The 18,534-nt window shown below is 61.6% G+C and overlaps 7 protein-coding genes across 7 annotated transcripts; 2 read left to right on the forward strand and 5 right to left on the reverse strand.

Moving 5' to 3' along the window:
- Positions 1-21: 21 nt before the first annotated feature.
- Positions 22-1,553, reverse strand: EHS24_004779 (uncharacterized protein; the record flags this gene model as incomplete). Its single annotated transcript, XM_028620327.1, has 4 exons — positions 22-938; positions 985-1,254; positions 1,309-1,384; positions 1,530-1,553. The coding sequence occupies 4 exons, from the start codon at positions 1,551-1,553 to the stop codon at positions 22-24; spliced, it is 1,287 nt and encodes a 428-aa protein (XP_028479299.1).
- Positions 1,554-2,129: 576 nt separating this feature from the next.
- EHS24_004780 (uncharacterized protein) lies at positions 2,130-3,095 on the forward strand (the record flags this gene model as incomplete). The annotated part of the gene is made up of 3 exons (XM_028620328.1): positions 2,130-2,226; positions 2,267-2,764; positions 2,893-3,095. 3 exons carry the CDS (start codon positions 2,130-2,132, stop codon positions 3,093-3,095), a joined length of 798 nt encoding a protein of 265 aa, XP_028479300.1.
- Positions 3,096-3,193: 98 nt separating this feature from the next.
- EHS24_004781 (uncharacterized protein) lies at positions 3,194-4,343 on the reverse strand (the record flags this gene model as incomplete). The annotated part of the gene is made up of 3 exons (XM_028620329.1): positions 3,194-3,451; positions 3,497-4,142; positions 4,228-4,343. The coding sequence occupies 3 exons, from the start codon at positions 4,341-4,343 to the stop codon at positions 3,194-3,196; spliced, it is 1,020 nt and encodes a 339-aa protein (XP_028479301.1).
- Positions 4,344-5,039: 696 nt separating this feature from the next.
- Positions 5,040-7,963, reverse strand: EHS24_004782 (uncharacterized protein; the record flags this gene model as incomplete). The annotated part of the gene is made up of 2 exons (XM_028620330.1): positions 5,040-7,363; positions 7,429-7,963. The coding sequence occupies 2 exons, from the start codon at positions 7,961-7,963 to the stop codon at positions 5,040-5,042; spliced, it is 2,859 nt and encodes a 952-aa protein (XP_028479302.1).
- Positions 7,964-9,061: 1,098 nt separating this feature from the next.
- Positions 9,062-10,427, forward strand: ATG5 (autophagy protein 5; the record flags this gene model as incomplete). Its single annotated transcript, XM_028620331.1, has 3 exons — positions 9,062-9,181; positions 9,307-9,503; positions 9,635-10,427. 3 exons carry the CDS (start codon positions 9,062-9,064, stop codon positions 10,425-10,427), a joined length of 1,110 nt encoding a protein of 369 aa, XP_028479303.1.
- A 165-nt stretch (positions 10,428-10,592) lies between these two features.
- On the reverse strand, positions 10,593-13,250 carry EHS24_004784 (uncharacterized protein; the record flags this gene model as incomplete). The annotated part of the gene is made up of 6 exons (XM_028620332.1): positions 10,593-10,873; positions 10,951-12,481; positions 12,520-12,565; positions 12,601-12,640; positions 12,885-12,934; positions 12,991-13,250. 6 exons carry the CDS (start codon positions 13,248-13,250, stop codon positions 10,593-10,595), a joined length of 2,208 nt encoding a protein of 735 aa, XP_028479304.1.
- A 1,205-nt stretch (positions 13,251-14,455) lies between these two features.
- ERT1 (Transcriptional regulator of nonfermentable carbon utilization) lies at positions 14,456-16,605 on the reverse strand (the record flags this gene model as incomplete). The annotated part of the gene is made up of 5 exons (XM_028620333.1): positions 14,456-14,951; positions 14,991-15,444; positions 15,681-15,947; positions 16,019-16,117; positions 16,311-16,605. The coding sequence occupies 5 exons, from the start codon at positions 16,603-16,605 to the stop codon at positions 14,456-14,458; spliced, it is 1,611 nt and encodes a 536-aa protein (XP_028479305.1).
- Between the last annotated feature and the right edge of the window lie 1,929 nt (positions 16,606-18,534).

Consider the following 18,534-nt stretch of genomic DNA (forward strand, 5'->3'; position numbering starts at 1 on the left):
ATGCTACTGAAAACACCAGCCCTAGTTGCCGTTGGCGACCTTTCCGGCAAAGCGCTTCTCCTCCTCCTCGGTACGGGCCTCACCCGCCGAGCCAATGCCGGCCGAGGGCGAGAAGAAGGTCTTGTAAGGGATGAGCTCAGCCTTGGGGTTGAGGGTGAGACCCCATCCGGGCTCGTCTGAGAGCTGGATGCGGCCGTTGGTGGGGAGCAGCTCGTTGGTGAAGAGGTTGCCGAACGAGGGGTGGATCGACTCTCCGTCGGGCGAGTTGGCAATGTACTCGCAGAAGTCCGAGTTGGGGAACGACATGATGGCCTGGAACGAGTAAGGGCCCGAGCCGTGGGGGATGACGGGAATGTCGTAGGCGGCAGCCTGGTTGGCGACCTTGATGAGCTCGGTCAGGCCACCGAGCCACATGACGTCGGGCTGGATAATGGCCACAGCGCGGTTCTCGATGAGCTTGCGGAAACCGTACTTGGTGTACTCGTGCTCGCCGGTGGTGAACTTGATGTGGGGGAGGGCCTTGTGCAGCTCGAGGTGGCCGTCAAAGTCGTCCGGGTGGAGACACTCCTCCCACCAGTTGATCTTGACGCCAGCGTCCTCGACGGCCTTGACGACCTCGATGGTGTAAGGCACATCAAGCGACATGTAGCAGTCGACCATGATAGGGTAGTCGGGTCCCACGTCGTCGCGGCACTTCTTCAGGTACTCGACGTTCTTGCGGATACCCTCGAGTCCGTCGGGGGGACCGTGGGGGAGGGGGACCTTGCCACCCCAGAAGCCGAGCTTCTTGGCAACGGCGGGCTTGGGGCCGGTGAGGTACAGGGGAATGTCCTTCTTGGTGCGGCCACCGATCATCTTGTAGATGGGCTCGCCACGGATCTTGCCAATAAGGTCCCAGACGGCAAGGTCGACGACCGAGAGGGCGGCGAGGGGAAGACCTAAAAGTCAGCTGAGCCTCACACATATCGTAGCTGATGCACTCACCCTTGCGGCCGTAGAACATCGAGGCACGGAACATCATGTCCCACATCTTGTTGGTGTCACGGGGGTCCTGGCCAATGACGAAGCGCTTGAAGTGCTCCTCGATGAGCCAGCACGCGGGGGGACCGCCAAAGCCGGTGGCGTAGCCGACAGTGCCGTCCGAGGCAGTGACCTGGACGAAGATCGATCCGAGGACACCGATACCCCACGAGGTACGCGACGAGCGGTACTCGTCGTACTTGTGCATGGGACACGAGATGTTACCCTGGACGACTGAGGAGCGTTAGTTACAGAACAGGCAAAGTCGAAAGCAGCGCCGGTACTCACTCCAGTGCTCGTTGCCCTGACGGTGGTAGTCACCGCCCGAGCCGTGGGCGCTGGGGATGAAGGTCTCGAGCTTGACCTAAAAGGAGTGTCAGTTACTGCAGTAAACGAGCTTAACGACGCCAGGTCGAGGACGGAGAAGCGCCCACAACGCGTAGGCCGTGGCCGCCACATTGTGGCGGCTCCTACGCCCCGTCAAGGCTTCCGACGGCTCCAAGACTCACGATAGTGGGCCACTCCTTAGGCATTGTGAATGATTGTTTGTGGTGAGAATGAGAGAAAGGCAGAAGACTCTGTGTACGAGGGAGCACTTATAACGGGGCATGGCTCGTTCTCGTAGCGGGTTGCGGCCCGGAGTCTGTCCGGACCCAAAGGGCTCGGTATAGGTTTCTACCGTGATACCGCGCCGGGGAGTCGGAGCCGGCCTTTTGGTCCTGAGGATTGTAACGAGGTCGCGCTGTAGGTGGGAAATCAGACCCGTTCAGCGGTTTAGAATCGGCTGCAGGACTGTAATGCATCGCATTGCCGATCTGATCCCCGGTAACCTTTGTGTTTGCAAGTGCAGGTATGCATGGGAATGCTGCAATGGCGCCCAAGTCTATGCAGAAAAGGATGAGACGCTTGTAACAACCGACACTGGCTCCTGACAGCTCTCGGTTAACTGATGAGAAGTCACGGCGTCCGGCAGAAACACATACCGATGTCCTGTCACTGGCCATTTGTACCGAGACGCCGTCTGGCAACATCCTTATGGCCTCGGTCACCGCAACAACTCTTCGAGCCTCTCACCCTCCCTACTCACCTCGCTACTCATCGCATACACAATGGCTACCCAGCAAACTGCCACCAGCCGTCTCCTTCCCGGCAAGGTCGTTGTCGTCACTGGCTCGAGCCAGGGTATCGGTCGTGCCATTGCTATTGGTAAGCTATAGGTCCAACAGCAATCCAGCTAACACGGCAGCTGCGGCCAAGAACGGCGCCAACCTTGTCCTGCACCACCTTGGCGAGGCTACCGCCGCCGACGTTGCCGAGGTCCAGGACCGTGTGCACGAGGCGGGAGGCAAGACTGTCGCTGTCGGCGGTGACATCAGCTCGCCCGCTACCGCGACGGCGATTGTTGACGCCGCCGTGTCGACCTTTGGCCGCATCGACGTCCTGGTGTCGAACGCCGGCATCTGCCCGTTCCACGCGTTCCTCGACCTGCCCCACGACCTGTGGAAGCGCGTCCAGGACGTCAACCTGAACGGCGCGTTCTACGCCGTCCAGGCCGTGGCCAACCAGATGGCAACGCAGGTGCCCCAGGGCGGCTCGATCATTGCCATCTCGAGCATTTCGGCCATCATGGGCGGCGCCGAGCAGACGCACTACACGCCCACCAAGGCGGCCGTCAAGAGCCTCATGGAGAGCTGTGCCATTGCCCTGGGCCCCATGGGCATCAGGTGTAACTCTGTCCTCCCAGGTGAGTATCGCGTTCTTGGGCTGGCAGCAGTCGAGTTTCGAGCGGTTGATGCCTCGGCACACGGCGGCTGGATGCCCGGTCGGAACAACAACTGACGCCGTGGTTTCGTCGCTGACACTTCCCTACAGGTACCATCGAGACCGCTATCAACAAGGAGGACTTGGCCAACCCCGTCAAGCGCGCCGACATGGTGCGCCGCATGCCCATCGGCCGCCTGGGCGAGCCCGACGACATTGCCCAGCCCGTCATCTTCTTCGCGAGCGACATGGCAAAGTACTGCACGGGTGCAAGCTTGCTGGTCGATGGCGGCGCCGCCATCTCGCTGCAGTAGAGATAGTAGACAGTAGTAGCATGTACCAGGTATTCATAGGCACCAGCACTGGTCCTGCAGCACGCGGTTGGGGAGATACAGATAGGGCTGCAGCGCGCTTAGGTTTCCGTGTTTTCGGACGGGATGGGGACCGTATAGAGGCGGTGGTTCAACACGAGGCTTGGTTTACGGTGTGGGCGTGGGGCCCGTGGGTCTGGTGGGATCGGCGCGCGTTTGTCTTTCTCAATCACGCCTTCTTCGTTCCGCAGAGCAGGTTGGAGGCGATACACTGCGTCATGGACACTCGACCCGTCAGCGACCGCGGGCAAGGGGTCGCGGCATGTCCCGCCATAGTTGAACAGGTGCATGAGGGTGGCCTGCGAGGTCAGTTACGTCCGCGAGCAACTTCCAGCTGAACCCACCTTGAGAGCAGGGATACCGCCCTCGTCGAGCGGGTCCGCCGCCTCCTCCCACGCCTGGAGGCGCTGCTCTTGTATGTTCCATCCCTCCTTGGGGTACATCTGGGTCACGGACGCTGGCACAATGTTCGCAATGCCGCTGACCACCGCTTTCTTCTGCACATATGACCCTGTGGACTTGCGCTGCCCATTCTCGTCCCACTGCCACAGGGCCACACTCCGCATCCCGTCATTCACGGCGCACGCCATGCCGGCAATGTTCTTGTGCGCCGAGACCACGTCGACGATGCTCTCGCCCAGCTTGATGCCGCCGGATGCGTCGGGCCACTCATATATGACGACGGGGACGGGCGACTGGGCGGCCACTTGGGTAAAGTAGTTGATGTAGTCGGCAGGGAGGAGGTCAGTGCTGTAGGTGGAAGGTGGGAGGACGAAGACAAAGTCGGCACCGGACCCGTGCGCGATGGTGATGCGTTCGCAGGTAAGCCACAGGCTGGGCGCGCTGCAGTCCACACATAGCGAGATGGACAACGGCTTGACGACCTTGGCGGCGGTCTCTATCGCGCCCTTCCACTCGGAAGGACGGACGAGGGAGCCTTCCCCAATGTAGCTGTTGACAATGATCCCCTGGACCCCTGCTCTGACGAGACTGGTGGGTCAGCGCCACGGTCATGGTAGGCAGCTGGAGGTGAAACTCTTCGAGCTGTTCATAGCTGCCACCTTTCAGAACCCACCGCTCAATGTGCTTGACAGTCGTCTCAGTGTCCGGATCGCCGTTCCGCTCGTTCATGAAGAAGGACGGGATGGGCACATAGACACCCGACGGGACGGTCAACGGCTCGGTGCTCATGTCGGTTGTACTGTGGTTTGGTTTGGTTCAACACTGGTGGTGAGTGGTAAGTGTTTGACAACGATGGCAAAGGCAATGGCGAGCACGAGGAAGGATCCAGGCAGTATGTCTTGCCCAAGAGCGGTGTGAAGCGAAGGAGAGCGTTAGCTCAAACATCACATGCACCTCCCGCAAACCCACGCACGTCCTTCGGATCCTTTGGGTCAGTCACCTGTACAACCTCCACACCCAAATGACGTCCGGGGTGGAGGCACTGCCCAGCAAATATCCCACGGTCGCACCTCCTGTACACTTCAGCCCCCCGTTGCTCCGGCTCTCGGCACAAAGATGCCCCGGCGTAATGATATGCCGTGCTCCTGAACTCTGCAGAGTGAAGGCGTTTTGCGTGGCGGAGAATCTTGTGCCATTGTCCTTCCTGATGCTACGACTCTGAGGCCCCAATGGGAAAGCGGGTGGGGCAACAGGCGTGCACAGGTGTAGCCGGTGGGGTACCCGGCCGGGTGGGCGGCTATGAGCGTGTCCAGACAAGCGCCTGCAATGTGGCATGTGGCACTGGACAAGTGGCACAATGCTGACCAGCAGGCAGGTAGACGGACATGTTTGCCATCTCTACAGCATACTACGTACTGTACAATACTCTGTATAAAAACTTCAATACACCACAATCCGACTCGACGCCCCGCGCCGGTTGGGTTTCTATGCAGGCAACACGTCCCCTTCGCCGCCCCGCAGGATGCGCTTGACACTGCGCCAGAACAGCGTCTCTGTCGGGTCCACGTCGCCCTCGTTCTTGAATATGTGGGCCGCAAACCGCGCCACATCGCCATAGCCGACCCCTTCCAGGTCCCGCAGACGCTTGACCACGGCCTCGACACTGGCCTTGGCCTCTTTGATGACTTGGCGCTCGCCATCGGCCTCGGCGGCGCTGACGCCGTCGCTGTCGGACGAAGAAGGCTCGGCTGTGGCTCGGAACCACCAGACCCGGAGGGTGAGGAGGACGGCGCGTTTGCCGGCCTCGTCGGCCTCCCATGACCCCGTGCGGTGGTCGGCTGCCTCGGCGCCCTTGGTCCCCTCGATGAGGAAGCTCCAGCCGACTTCGCGCGCGGCCCACGTGGCGTACACTTCGGCGGTGGAGAGCAGCGCGGCCGGACCGTCCTTCTCGGACGGGGCCACGGGGTGGGCGTGGTTGTGGACGCTGTACATGTGGCTCAGTCGGGGTCCGAGGGCCGCGCGGAACAGGGACGCCGCGGCGATGGCGGCCAATACCTCGGACTTTGCACGGGCACGCTCGCCCGCGTCCGACTGGGAGAGGAGGGTCAGGGCCAGCTTGTAGTGCTTGAGCGCGCCGCCGAGCATCGTCCATGCAGTCCGCGCAAGTTCGCCATACTGGGCGTCGTCGGAGATGGGCACGTAGTTGTTCGCAGATGCCAGGGAGGCGAGGGTGGGGATGGCCTGGTAGCTCGGCTTGCGCTCCCAGGCGTTCAAGGGCCGGAACATGGACGACAGACGCCGGCGCGGTGGGGACGGGAGTGGGTGGGTCGGCGCTGGACCGGGCGATCCCGCAGGCGAGATCGGCGAGTGCCAGCGGGGAGAAGGCAGGTGGTTTGAGAAGCTCGTCGTGGCGCGGGCTAGGCGAGGGCGCTGGGAACCGTTGTGTAGGTCGGACGTACGGCGTGCAAGTCCTCCTACGGACGAGGGGTTGAGTGGAGAGAGCGGTGTGCGTGGTGTGAGGAGGGCGGCCGAGTTGAGGGGAGGGAGAGGTGGGAGAGGAAGCGGCGGTGGCCGGTTGAGTTGGAGAGGTGGCGGAGGAGGCGCCCGACCTGTCCGTTTTGGCGGCACTACCGGTGGCAGCGTGTTGACTGGACTAGGTGTGACAACAATCTTGCTCACTGGCGAGGGAACCACTGTCACATCGGCGTCAACCTCGTCGCCAGGTTCGGGGAGTTCGGGAATAGGTGGGCTCTCGATGCTGATATTGGAGCTGGACAGCGACGATGGCCGACTTCGATCCAGACTTGGAACGCCCGTGAGGCTGTTTGCTCGCGACAGGCCAGGAGTGAGCGGTGTCGATGGCTCAGAGGGCAAGTAGCCCGGAATCGAGTTTCGCCTGCCGCGCCACACGCAGCGGAGGATGTTGGCATACAGCACTTTGGTGTCGCCCAGCTGCCTCACAGCCTCAAAGGCCTGGGACGCCGCGGCGGCCCCCTTGCTGCCCTTGAGCCGAGCCGCTCGCTCGCGCGTCTCGTTGACAAGCAGTGTCATGTCGGCAATGAGAGCCGCGAAATCGTCTTCGTCGACCGCCACACCCAGCAGGAACATGTTGCGCAGGCGTTCGGCCGCTGCGCGACCTGACGCAAGCTGGACGCGGGTGATGAGGGCAGCCGAGACTGTGGCGGGGCGTACTTTGGCGGCCGCGGCGACTGTGGCCATGTTGGCCGCCTGGTCGAGTGCGTGTTCGGCGAGTTCGGCGTGCTCGTCGACGGTGTCGGCGTCCGTCGCCAGGGCCGCGACCGCGCCGGCGGACTGGGCGAGCGTAATGAACATGTCGGCCAGGGCCGGGGCCTCGCCCTCGAACGCGTCCCGGCGCAGCGTGCGCGCTCGGTCCATACGCTCAGCCGCGACCTCTTCGAGGGCCTCGAGGGCCTCACATGCAAAACGCCCGACCTCGCCCTCCCAGACCTCGACGGGGTCGTCGGCCGCATCCTCGCGGGCATGCAGCAGGCATGAGAGTCGGGTACAGACTGCAGCCAGCTCTTCGCGCGCACTCAGGCTGTGTGGCGCACCGACCGTGAGACCCACGAGTAGCGACCGGGCTTCCCGTAAATGATCAATCGCCACCGACGGCGTCGAATGGGTGCTCAGGTGGAGCAGGACCGTCGCCCGTCGGAGAGTCGCCCATGCGCTGTTGGGCTTGTATCCGAGCGCAGAAGCAAACAATGCACCGGCGCGAACGAGGTGGTTCCCGGCAGCCTCGCCCTTGTGGCCACACGCTGCCGACTGTGTTTCGTGCTTGATACCCCCTGTGATCGAAATGCGGTTAGTGCCACGCCCCAGGGGCGGGAAATGTTCAACGAGGGCGACTCACCTTCCATGCAACTTTCAAAAGTGTTGTACTGGCCCGTTCGCGACGCAGAGGGCGGGGTCGGTGGCCTAGGGCCTGACGAGCGCTTGGACGCAGTGGAAGACATCAGGTCTGTGGGACTCTGCGCAGGGCTACCAGCTGTGGGGTCTGCCAAGCTGGATCCAGGAGTCACCGGTGTGGACGGACCGCGGTTGAACTGCGATTGGGAAGGGGACGGCAAGCTCCGCGTGGACAGCAGCGAGGAGGTCGACCCCGTTGCGGCCTGGAGGCTCATGATGAGGCCACTGCTGGTCATGATGCTCGTGGGCGAGATCCCACCGCTCGCATTGCTCTGGCTGCGGTTGCGGGTCTGGATCGGTGTCAGTGTCGGCGTTGCCATGCTGCTGGAGCGCGATGGCGGCGACAACGTCATTATCGGGGGCACAGAGTCCGGGTTAAGGGCCTTGTCGGTGGGGGAGGCTGGCACTGTTTCCGGCGGGGTAGCGACAGTGTAGTCGTCTGCAAAGAACGGCTGTGAGGGGCCAGGTAGAGAGATCATGATGAAGCAGAAGCGATGCGGGGTGCAGCGTCGCTATAAAGTCGCTGACCGAGCGATGCTAGCGGGTGTGCCGTGTGATTCTGGGATTCTGGGAATGATGGAGTGGCGTCGGGGGGGAGGTGTGGGGTGTGTCGTGAGCATGTGTCTCGTGTGGTCGTGCGCAGTGCGTCCGCTTTAGCGGCTGCGTTGTCGCTGTCGTCACGTCGTCGTCGGCGTCCGCACACGTAGTCCGCGTATGCGCTCGATGGTGCGTGTGTGTGTGAGTGGGTAAGAGGATGTTTGTGCAAGATGTTGTCCTGTGTGTACTTGTACAAGGCGATTGAATGTCAGTGTCTACGATCAACACAGGGCCTCTTGCTGTCCGACCTGGCCGACCTGTTCCACACCACTGGCCACTGGCCCGACTGGCATGCGCGTCACAACATTGAATGGGCCATCTGCGCAGTGCTGGCGTCGTTCCGGGTCTGCAGGAATGGCCTTCCCCCTGACCGTGGCTGAAATGGGGGGGTTGGAGGCCGAGGCGCACAGGAATGGGGGGGGGAGGAGCGAGCCCATTCAGTCGTCCTCTACGTACTCTCTGGTACTCTGGTGAGGACAACTGGGCAGTCCATAGCATGGGGTTGTTTGGCGCGGTGCCCCCGAAACTCCGCGGCCGTCGGTTGTTGCGGTATGTGCATGTACGTGTTGAGAGGACACGGGTACACGGGGCAGGATGAGACCGAGACAATTAGAGACACGGCTAGAGGCAACTAGGTAACAGTAGGTTGCCCCGAGGCCGGCAGTGTGCGTGGAGAATAAAAGCGGTCCAAATGTGAGACCTAAAAGGAACAACGCCACCAACACCCCAGGAGGAAAAGGCAGAGGGAAGGCAGGGGGAAGGCTCTGGGAAATGGCATAAACAAATCATTCGCGCCTATTAAAATAAAATAGGTCCATAAACATACACATGCCTAATGTCAGTGAATTAGGCGCGCTGTCACCGCGCTGAGCCATGACTATGACGCGGTCAGTGCCCTTCTCGACCGTTGTGTTGTCCATCTCTCGACGCGTTGGATCCATTGACTACAACGCTACAACAACCTCCGACCCTCCTCGACAATGGCCGCAGCGACGGTCCAGTCCTCTACAAACCTCTTCCGCAGGCTGGCATGGAACGCCACAGTCCCTCTCGAGATTAGACTCGCAGACGCAGAAGGCAGTCTCGTGGACAGATACTATGTGCGTGTTGTTGGCCACCGCGACTCCCTGCCGTGGTCGACTGGAGTGGTAAACACGAGTCACGCTATCACCAGTCCTCCATTCAGCAATGGTACCTAAAGTAACCCGTGCTGATGACCTCCCAGGTGCAGGCACCCCGGTACACCTACCTCCCACTCTTGCTCCCGGCCATCCGCGAGAACCTCGTCGAGCTGGCCTTGGACGACGACCAGTTGGCCAAGCTCGACGAGTCACAGTGGTGGTTTGAGGAGGATAACGGGTATGCAACGGCCGGTCCCGAACGGACCGATGGACACTTTGCGCCGCAGGGCGCTTGTAAATGGTGAGTAGGGGTTTGTGGTGGTGTTGCTGCGACCGAGATGAGAGTGTACTGCCGAGCTTGCGGTCGATCAACAAAGCTCGGTCCAGCACTGTCTGCCTTACCCGTTACTGTACTCCCAAGCTAACGCACAGGAACTGGCCCATCGACCTCATCGAGCTGCATGCCGCCATCTCCCTCCCGGCCGCCCCGACCGACATCGACACGTCGCCCAAGGGCACGCCGACCGCAACACCGTCGGCGGCAAAACCCCTCCGCCTCGTCCTGCACCTCACCGGCGCGCCGTCCGACAAGCTCATCGTGCCCAAGGGCATCGAGGCGTGCAAGACGCAGTTTGTCAACCAAGTGAAAGAAGCCGATTTTGTGCGGTGGGGCAACACGAAGCGCGTGACCAGCTTGCGCAGGGGCGACCTCGAGGCCGGGTGGGATGGCGTCGTCGGCGGCGACTTTGACCTGCACCAGCGCATGGCGAGTCGCATCGTGCCCCTCCCCATCCCCCTGCCGCCAGGCGGCAGCACCATCTCCTCTGGCGGCGGCGGCGGCGGAGGCGGCTCGGGCCTGCCGTCACGCCCGCCGTCGGTCGAGCCCGGCCAGAACTCGAGCGCAGCCAACAGCGGCGCCAAGCTCGAGTCGGCGTATGCGGCCCGCTCGCTCCCGCTCAAGATCTACCTGCCCGACAACGCACCGGCGATGCAGCACGTCGTGGCGCCCATCAGCGCCGAGACGGGCAAGCCGACGACGCTGCTTCAGATGCTCCGCACGCATCTGCCCCAGCTGTTCCCGGCCGTCGCCAAGCCGTACGTCCTCGCCCAGCCGCTCGCGCAGGGCATCGTGCTCCCGCCCGACGCCGAGGTGGCGTGGCTCGCGGCGTGTATGTCCGGCGCGGACGGGTGGCTGCGCGTCGGCATCCGGCTCGTCGCCGAGTAACTGCAGCGCACTGTGAAGAGGGAGGGGGAGGCGGTAAGATGGTGATTGTAACATAAACACACATAGGTAGCGCGCTCTTTTTTTTGGCTGGTCGAGCGTTACGCCTAAATATATATATATATAATGTATATCCCCACAAAGGCCACCACACCGGGAGGGATGGGTCTACTGGCCATCGGCAAACAGGCCCGCGGGCAAATCAAACCAGTCGTGCAGGTCGCCCAGGAGGGGCTGGATGGCCCACGCGGGCAGGTGGGAGAGATTGACGTCGGGCGGGGACACATACGGCGTCGACTGGCCATTGACCCCGACGGCCGAGTAGGCCGTGCGCCGGAGGTCGAGGAGGACGTGGATCGCGTCCGGCAGGGACGGGTTGGCGTCTGCGTCGTACATTGTGCCGTTGAGCCACTTGCGTTTGGCGCGTTCGAGCAGTTTGACGTATTGGTCTGAAACATGTCAGCTGGTGCGGCTCACGACGGAGAACTGGCCGACTGGGGACAGCAGCTGAAAAACTAAAACTCACTGGCAAGACTCCAGTACGGCGCCTGTTCCTTGAGCGACTTTACGATGGTGTCAAAGTCGTCGTCGGGCTTGTCGGCGTGTGCGAGGAAGGCATTGACGAACAGTACTCTGGCGGCGACCCACGTGGACCAGATGAACAGCGGGCTCGAGGCCTGCTTGAACCCAATCTCGGCGGCCTGGTTGCAGAGCTGCACGACGGCGCGGGCCGAGGTGACGCACGTCGACCCGTACGGCTCGACGGGGACGCCGTTCGACAGCGCGGGAAACGCATAGTATGCGTTGAGCTTGAGCAGCGTCGCGTGGTAGATGGCCTGGATGACGAGGGTCATGGACGACGGCTCCATGTTGCGCAGTGGCAGGTCGTTGAACCACCTTTTCGCGGCCGACGTCAGTGTCATGGTCATGTCCTTGCGGTGCTCGACCTCGCGCGAGTCGTTGGCCTCGACCGTGCGCGACTGCAACGTGTGGCTGCGGCCCAGCAGGTCGAGCGCTTCGACGAGGTACGCCATGGGGCTGAGGATGGTGCGGTCCGGCACGGCGTCGCGGTGCAGCACGGGGCGAAAGAGCGGGGTCGTAAACCACTCGCTCTGGGCCCACAGCTCGTCCGAGCACGGCAGCCGCCGCTTGATCTCGAAATCGGGCAGCGCAAAGTCCCACCCGGTCGAGACGCACGCGTACCGGTCCAAACAAAAGATGAGCCAGAACAGTCGTCGCCGGCTCTCGTCCTCGTGCCAGTTTCCGGGGGCGGGGATGATGCTTGTCCGGCTCAAGCTCGGCGCCGGTGGCCGGCCAGACATGGACCCGCCGGTGTTGTGCTCGTCCTCCTGGATGAGGCCCAGGTGCACCGCCGAGCGCGTGAGGAGGGCCAGGATACCCCAGCTCGACGGGCCCTGCTCAGACCCGATCAAGTCGAGGGCCAGCAACGCAAGCGCCTGTACACTCGAGATGCTCGTGCTCTCAATCGCGTGGCTCAGGACGTGCGACTTGGCCGCCTGCCGGATCTGCTGCTTTGTGCTCGCGATGCGCGGGTCGTTGCTCAGTCGCAGCGTCACCACCACAATGGCGTACACGATAATGTTCCAGGGGGCATTGAATGTCTGCGGCGCAATTATCGGCGCCCATGGCTGGATGTGCGTAAAGAACAGCGAGATGAGGTCGCGCACAATGTCGTCCGGGGGCAGGAGCTGCGGGTCGAGAAACGAGGTGACGGATCCAGCGCCGGGACTCTGGTTGGTGTTGAACGAGCCCAAGTCGAGCGTCCCGCCGGAACCGGGCAGGTCGGCGGGGCTGAAGCTCATTCCCATTGATCCTGGGTCGCCGCCGCTGCCAATGGCCGGGAACGTACCCGGTCCCGGGGGTGCCATGTTGCTGATGGGTGTGGAGAGCGGAAGCATGGGTGCGGGCGTGTTCTGCTGCCACTGGTTGAGCTGCAGGAGACGCGCCTCGTGATCCATGATCTGCGACTCGTACGCCTGCACACGTTCTTCCAAGAGGTCGATCCGGCGCTGCAGATCCGATCCAGTGCCGGGTCGCTGAGGTCAGCTTGTGTGTGGGCAAAGTATGAGCTCACCAGGCCTGGCTTGAGTTTCACAGGATAGAAGCAGTCGGCGGGATTCCTGATGTCAGAGGACGATGGCGGGCACCAACTCACTTGGCACAGTTGTTACATGTCGGCTTATTGCTGTCGCATTCTGACGCAGTTAGCACTGGCTCGCAGCGGTGTATCGAGACTGGGTCGACCAGACTCGACCCAACCAAATGGGTTGTCGCCGCCGCAGAACGGTCGTCTGTCGCTACCTGTGCGATGGGACAGAAACCCTCTCCGCTCGGTAATTAGGGATGCCGAATGAGAGAGGCTGGGGTGCCGAGACGTCCATTGTGCGCTCTCTCGTTGCCATCCAAACCACCCAACTCAATCCTCCCAGTGACACTCACTGATCTTCCTCGCTCGACACGGCTGGCACGTAATGGCCGTAGGACTGGACCTAGAGTCAACGACGAGTCACCCTTAGAAACTGGCCGCCTGAGGCGCAAAACGTACCGATCCCGGTCGTCCATCATGGGCTGCATCGAGCTGTCTCGGCGCTTCTTGAACGGCGGCTCGCTGTCGGGCGGTGTCGATGACTCGCGGGCGAGAAAGCTACGCCTGGGCCCGCCGGGAGATGGGTCACCGCCGCCGCCGCCGCCGCCGTTGTGGACCGACGCAGATGGCGAGATGCCTGTTTGCTGGTGTTGTTGACCGGGTGCCGGAGGGGGCTTTCCCCAATGGAAGCCCGACGACGATCCGCGCGAGTCGGCCATGGTGGTGGAGTGTGTGCGGGTTGGTGGGTGTTGTTGGAGAGAAAGTGTGATGAGAATATAGATCGCCCGCTACACCCCCCGTTCGACGTGAAGTCTGCTCCTCTGGGGCCGGTGTGCGGGGTAGGGGCTGGCTGTAGGACGCAAGTAAAGAGGTGTGATGACCGAGAGGAGACGCGCGCGAGCAAGGGGCCCACAGCGAGAGAGACGCAGAGAGGCGTAGACTGACGGACCGGACTCGGTGCATCTCTTGTGCCGACACACCGAGCACCTCGGACGCGGGTCCTTTTCTTTTCCTTCCAGCCGGCAACGTGCTCCGAAGCTTGTCCGTAGAGGCCAGCGCGCCAGCGGGCGGCTTGCCATGTGGGGGGGAGGGGGCAGCCATGCTGGGGTATTGTGTGGAGACTGGACCAGCTGGCGACTCGAGCCGTGGGGCAACGCCGCTTGGGCGTCAGTATGGTGCGGCAAAACTAAAAGCTCAGTCACATCTCTGCGCAAGACTTACCACCCCGGGACGCAATGTTACTGCGGCCGGCTAAATGTCGGCCACACCACCATTTGTGGAGCCTCTTCTGTTTGCGTGGGGCCATGTGGGTTGTCGTGCGGGTGGACATTGGACCCATGGCGGTTCAAAAAGGCGAAACACAGTGCTGAGCGTGACAGATCCCAGCGATGAACGGGCTGTACTGGGGGTTTTGATGCGTTGCCACTGGTTCCTTGCCACTCAACGATGCATATCCCGGGTCTCTTGTTATGTACTAGTTGACTAGTACTGCCTCCACCGGGTGCCTCCACTCGTTCCTCGCAATGTCGGTCGAGGCCGTGGATCCACCTTGACATGTGGTACGTGTTCCACTTTTCAGTGGTGACAGAGTCTGTGAACGCCGTTGGAGGCGGTCGAATCGACCAGTGTGGGTGCCGTAATGGGCGCCCTCATACGACCTCTTCGTCTGTGATCATTGCACTGGAGCTTGTGGACGCCACCTGTGATCACTGTGACACTGTGCCATGGAGATGCTCTGCATAAACATGAAACCTTCGCGCTAATTCCCTCTTTGTTTACAATTATACTACACTTGGACACAACACACTGTCGATTCTGTCGGTCGATATCTTCTCTTCCCCTCCCTGCCTCTCCCTCATTGTCTCTGCAGCAGCTCGCGAGTGACCATGTTCACTCTAGCGCGCACACACACACGCCCTACCGCCTAAGCCGCCTCAGGCGGGATGGGCAAAAACTGCCCAATGACCACGCTCGGCAGGTCGAACACGTCGCGGCGGATGGTAAAGCACGCGGCACACGGCACGCTCCCCTTTGCCGTCTCGAGCGTGGTCGCCTGGAAGAAGTTTTGGGTCGTGTTCTCAAACGCGTGTTCGGCGAAATTCTCCCAGTAATCAATCACAGCCTGCTTGGAAAACAGCTGGTAAATGTACATGGTGCGGGAGCGCAGCATGTCGTCCTCGGTCTTGCCTGTGAGTTTGCAAAACTGCGGGGCGACGCAGACAAGCTCGCCCGTGCGGCGCCACACGGCGGTCGGGGTGGCCGAAAAGGAGATGAGCTTCTCGAGCTCGATGAGCGTGCGCTGGAAGGAGCGTTCCAGGAAGATTTCGTCTTCCTCGGTGAGGGGCATTTGGAGGGCGATGAGCGAAGGACGGAACACGGCCAAGGCGCGGACCACACGCAGGATATCGTCCTTTTGGAAGCTGGATGGGTTAGCACGGGCGCGTGAAGCCACCACCCACTTGTTGGTGAGGTACTGCATGAGAACATGGTAGCCCTCGGTGTAGTCGTACGCCTTGACAACACGGGCATACACGTCCTCGGGCGTGAGCTTCTTGGGCCGCTCGCCCCCGTTCCCAGTTGTGGTTGCGAGCATGTCGTCGACGGCGCCCGTGGTCGGCGTCCACCCATTGTAAATGTTCTGAGGGGACAGGTCAGCCGCGAGTGTGGGGTTGAGGGCGTTGTTGGGGTCCTGTCCCAGGACGACGTCGGTCGACACGGCCTGGTTGCCCGAATGGTTGTTGGCAGCGGCATTGTTGCTGTGGTCGCCGAGACCAAAGTTGGACCACATGGACGGCGTCGAGTTGTCTGTTGACGAGGCAGTGGTCAGGTCGGCGAGCGGGAAGTTGGGCGACAAGGAGCCAAACATGGAGTCGAACATTTCATACTCGAGGTTGGCCGTGTTGTTTGTGAAACCTGGCAACTGTTAGCAAAAAAGTGGGCACATGCACCAAAAAACAGATGGCGCTGATGGCGTTTGTGCCTGCTCCCAAAGCACATCACGGGTGCCAGAATGGTGCGACATGTCCATGTGAACGCCTGCACACATGCTGCAACTCGTGATGGCACTTTGGGTAGGCGTTATGACGTAGCTCCCATTGACAGGGGCGGGGTGCGCAGCTCAATCTGGCAGCGCGGCTGCTCGCACTCACTGAAGGTGTCGTTGGGGAGGGTCCAGTCGGTAGTGAGCGTCTGCTGGCCTGCCTGCACCTCGGGGAGCGGTGCAGTGAGCCAGATGTTGTCGGGGACGCGTGCAGTCTCTGCGGGAGCTGGTGGAGGGGGCGCGGTCATGACACCAGGCAGCATCGAGACAGGGAGCTGGCCACCAAAGTGGGGAGCAGGAGGGGACATGGGTGGAAGGGAAGGGGGAGCAGCCTGCTGTGGTGCTGGGGCCGGGATGGGGACAGGAGGCGGCTGGGCTAGAGGAAGAAAAGAGTCAGTTCCACACAGCGAAGCAAGGTGAAGCTTGGCCACCATCAGGACGACTCACCACGCTCGTCACCCTCCATGAGGTACTTTGCCTTCTTGCGGACACCCTCGACACACTGGTCTCCGATACCCTTCTTCATGCAGCGAGTACATGGGCGGCCTGGCAGTCAGCTTTGTTGCGCTCAAGCCAGGACGATGCTGCAAACTTCTAGCGCAAGATGTCGGTTGGTCGAGTCTCGACGGGCTGGCACATTGGCGGGGGCACCGAAGCACCTGCCGACATGCGCGCGCCGACGACAACCAACGAGACCCCGCCATCCCGCGCATACACTGCAGCATCCTTCGTTACTCACACTCATCGCAAGTCAGGTGTGACTTTTGGCACGCGAGACATGCCTTTGCCACCTTTTTGCGGGCTCCCTTGCCCTCTGAGCGACTGTTCTTGCCATTGCGGGGTGGGTTGGGGTTGGCGAGTGCGCGTGTGTTGGTAGGCGGGGATGCATCCGAGTGGCTCGAGCCTGAGCCTGACGCTGAGACGGATGCCTCTGATGTCTCTCTTGCCTTTCGTGACCAAGAGGCCTGGCGTTCTTGCATGCGGGCCATGGCGTTGTGGTATTCTGGAGAGCCGTGCAAGTGGATAGGAGCCATTTGAAAGCGGCCAGGCTGCGTTTGGGTGGGGTGTGGGTGGCTCGCTTAATTGGCACAGCCAGCGGGGTGCGGTGGCCGGTCGGACCGGTGTGGAGAAACCGTCGGGAAAATCCGGCAACAGAGGGAGGCCGCAATGTCCTGCAACAAGAAGTCGTCGTTGTCGTCGTCGTCGTTGCTGCAGTACTTTTTTGGGTGGGTGACTGTCGAGAGAGTATAGCGACAAGAAAAAAAGGAACAGGCCAAGACCATTTCGCGACTCAAGAGCCCCCATTCCCCATCTTTAAAGCTTGTGACTGCTTGTTCCATTCTTCGTTGTCTCGCAACAGGGTCACACGCCGCGTCCACCGCGCGCCGTGCGCCATCTTTCTCTCTCTCTGTCTCTGTCTCTCTCTGGGTCCATCTCATGCCCACACCAAGCGCTTCACAGCCGGGGGCCGCACAGGCATATGCCTTGCCCCGTTCCTTCTTGGTCGTAGCCACCCACACCCCCCCCAACCAAATGCGTCTCTGGGAATTCTGCCGAAAAGCAACGGCGCGCCGCTGCTGCCTGGCGCCGGCCTGACACACATATCTGTGGCCACAGCCACAGGCCACAGGCTCTCTCGCACCCGTTTGCCTTGTCTGCTTGACCCTTCTCGAGTTGCGTGACGCCAAACACAATCGTTCGTGCCAAGGCCCTTCTTCCCCTCTCTGCGCTCTGCCCCCCCTGTACACTGCCTTGTGTCAAGCACAAAGGCGCCGTGTGGTTCCCGGGAGGGCTTCTGTCCCCGGGAGCACAGGCTCTCGTGAGCCATAGGTCGGGGCCAATGGGCCCATCCCCCCCTAGTACGAGAGCTGCCGCTTACGCGTGTGGCTGTCGCACGAGGCTGTCGAGGCGGAGAACAATAGACAGGCAGCTTAATTCTTGCTTTGTTGGTTTCGGCAACGGCGTGCGGCGCGCGCGGCGGTGGCGTCTCGACGCACCCAAAACAACCACCACTGGCACCACTAATCCCCCGACACGGAGGGACGACGGGCCGTGCTCTGAACCGTCGAATCTGTCACTTGCTGCTCACGCTTAGTAGGAGCTGCTGCCACGACCGCGCTTACAGTCGCCGCATATCACGGCCACCTCGTGAAATGCCCCGACCGAACAACATGGTCGGTTCCCTCGACGAGTCGCACGCCGACCCTCGCGGTCGACCCGCGTTCCTCACGTCGTTTGTGGGTATTTCCCTAAGCTCACGCCACATCTACGTAGCTCGTAGCGCGTATGCTCCTTCCTGATACTCGCTTTCTGGTATTTTTCTTTTGTCTCTATGCCCCACATGCTTGCACAGCGCGCACAGATCCTCCCAACTGGAACTGCCTTTGTTTGTGAACTTTGGCTGTGCCAGACGGCCACCGGTGTTTTGCATCTTGGCCCAACCCATGGTGTAGTGGTTGGTATTGATCTCGATTCGACACAACAAGCGAGATGTGCGTCCTGTTGGTGACACACACGCCCAACCACTGTTGCCGAGGACCTGCTGTTCCCTTTGAGCATGCTCTCTGGAGCCACCACGCTCTCACCCTGCTGTACGCGGCACGGCACAAGCAGGACCCGCCGTGCAGAAAGCCGCCGGAGTCACAAGACTCCGTCGATGATGCGACGGTGATCAGCTCAGGAATGTTAAAGGCCCAGCCTGACTCGTCGAGGGGCCGCCGAGGGTCTCTCGGCAGCCAGCTGACAAGAACAACAATGGCCCAACTGCTTTCCATATCTCGCACCCCTGAGACAGGTCATGCGCAGACACCAGACAGGGCGGACAGGACGGGGCAGTACCTGTTCTTCACCCAAGAATAGTTGTCCCCTTTCTCCCATGGTCCTCCCACCAGGCTGCGTGCAACTGCCTGCCTGGCATTCCCAAGCTACGCCCATGGTCATGTTAAGGAATCCCCAATCAACGC

This window comes from Apiotrichum porosum, assembly GCF_003942205.1.
Source record: "Apiotrichum porosum strain DSM 27194 chromosome Unknown scaffold_2, whole genome shotgun sequence".
Lineage (NCBI taxonomy): Eukaryota > Fungi > Basidiomycota > Tremellomycetes > Trichosporonales > Trichosporonaceae > Apiotrichum > Apiotrichum porosum.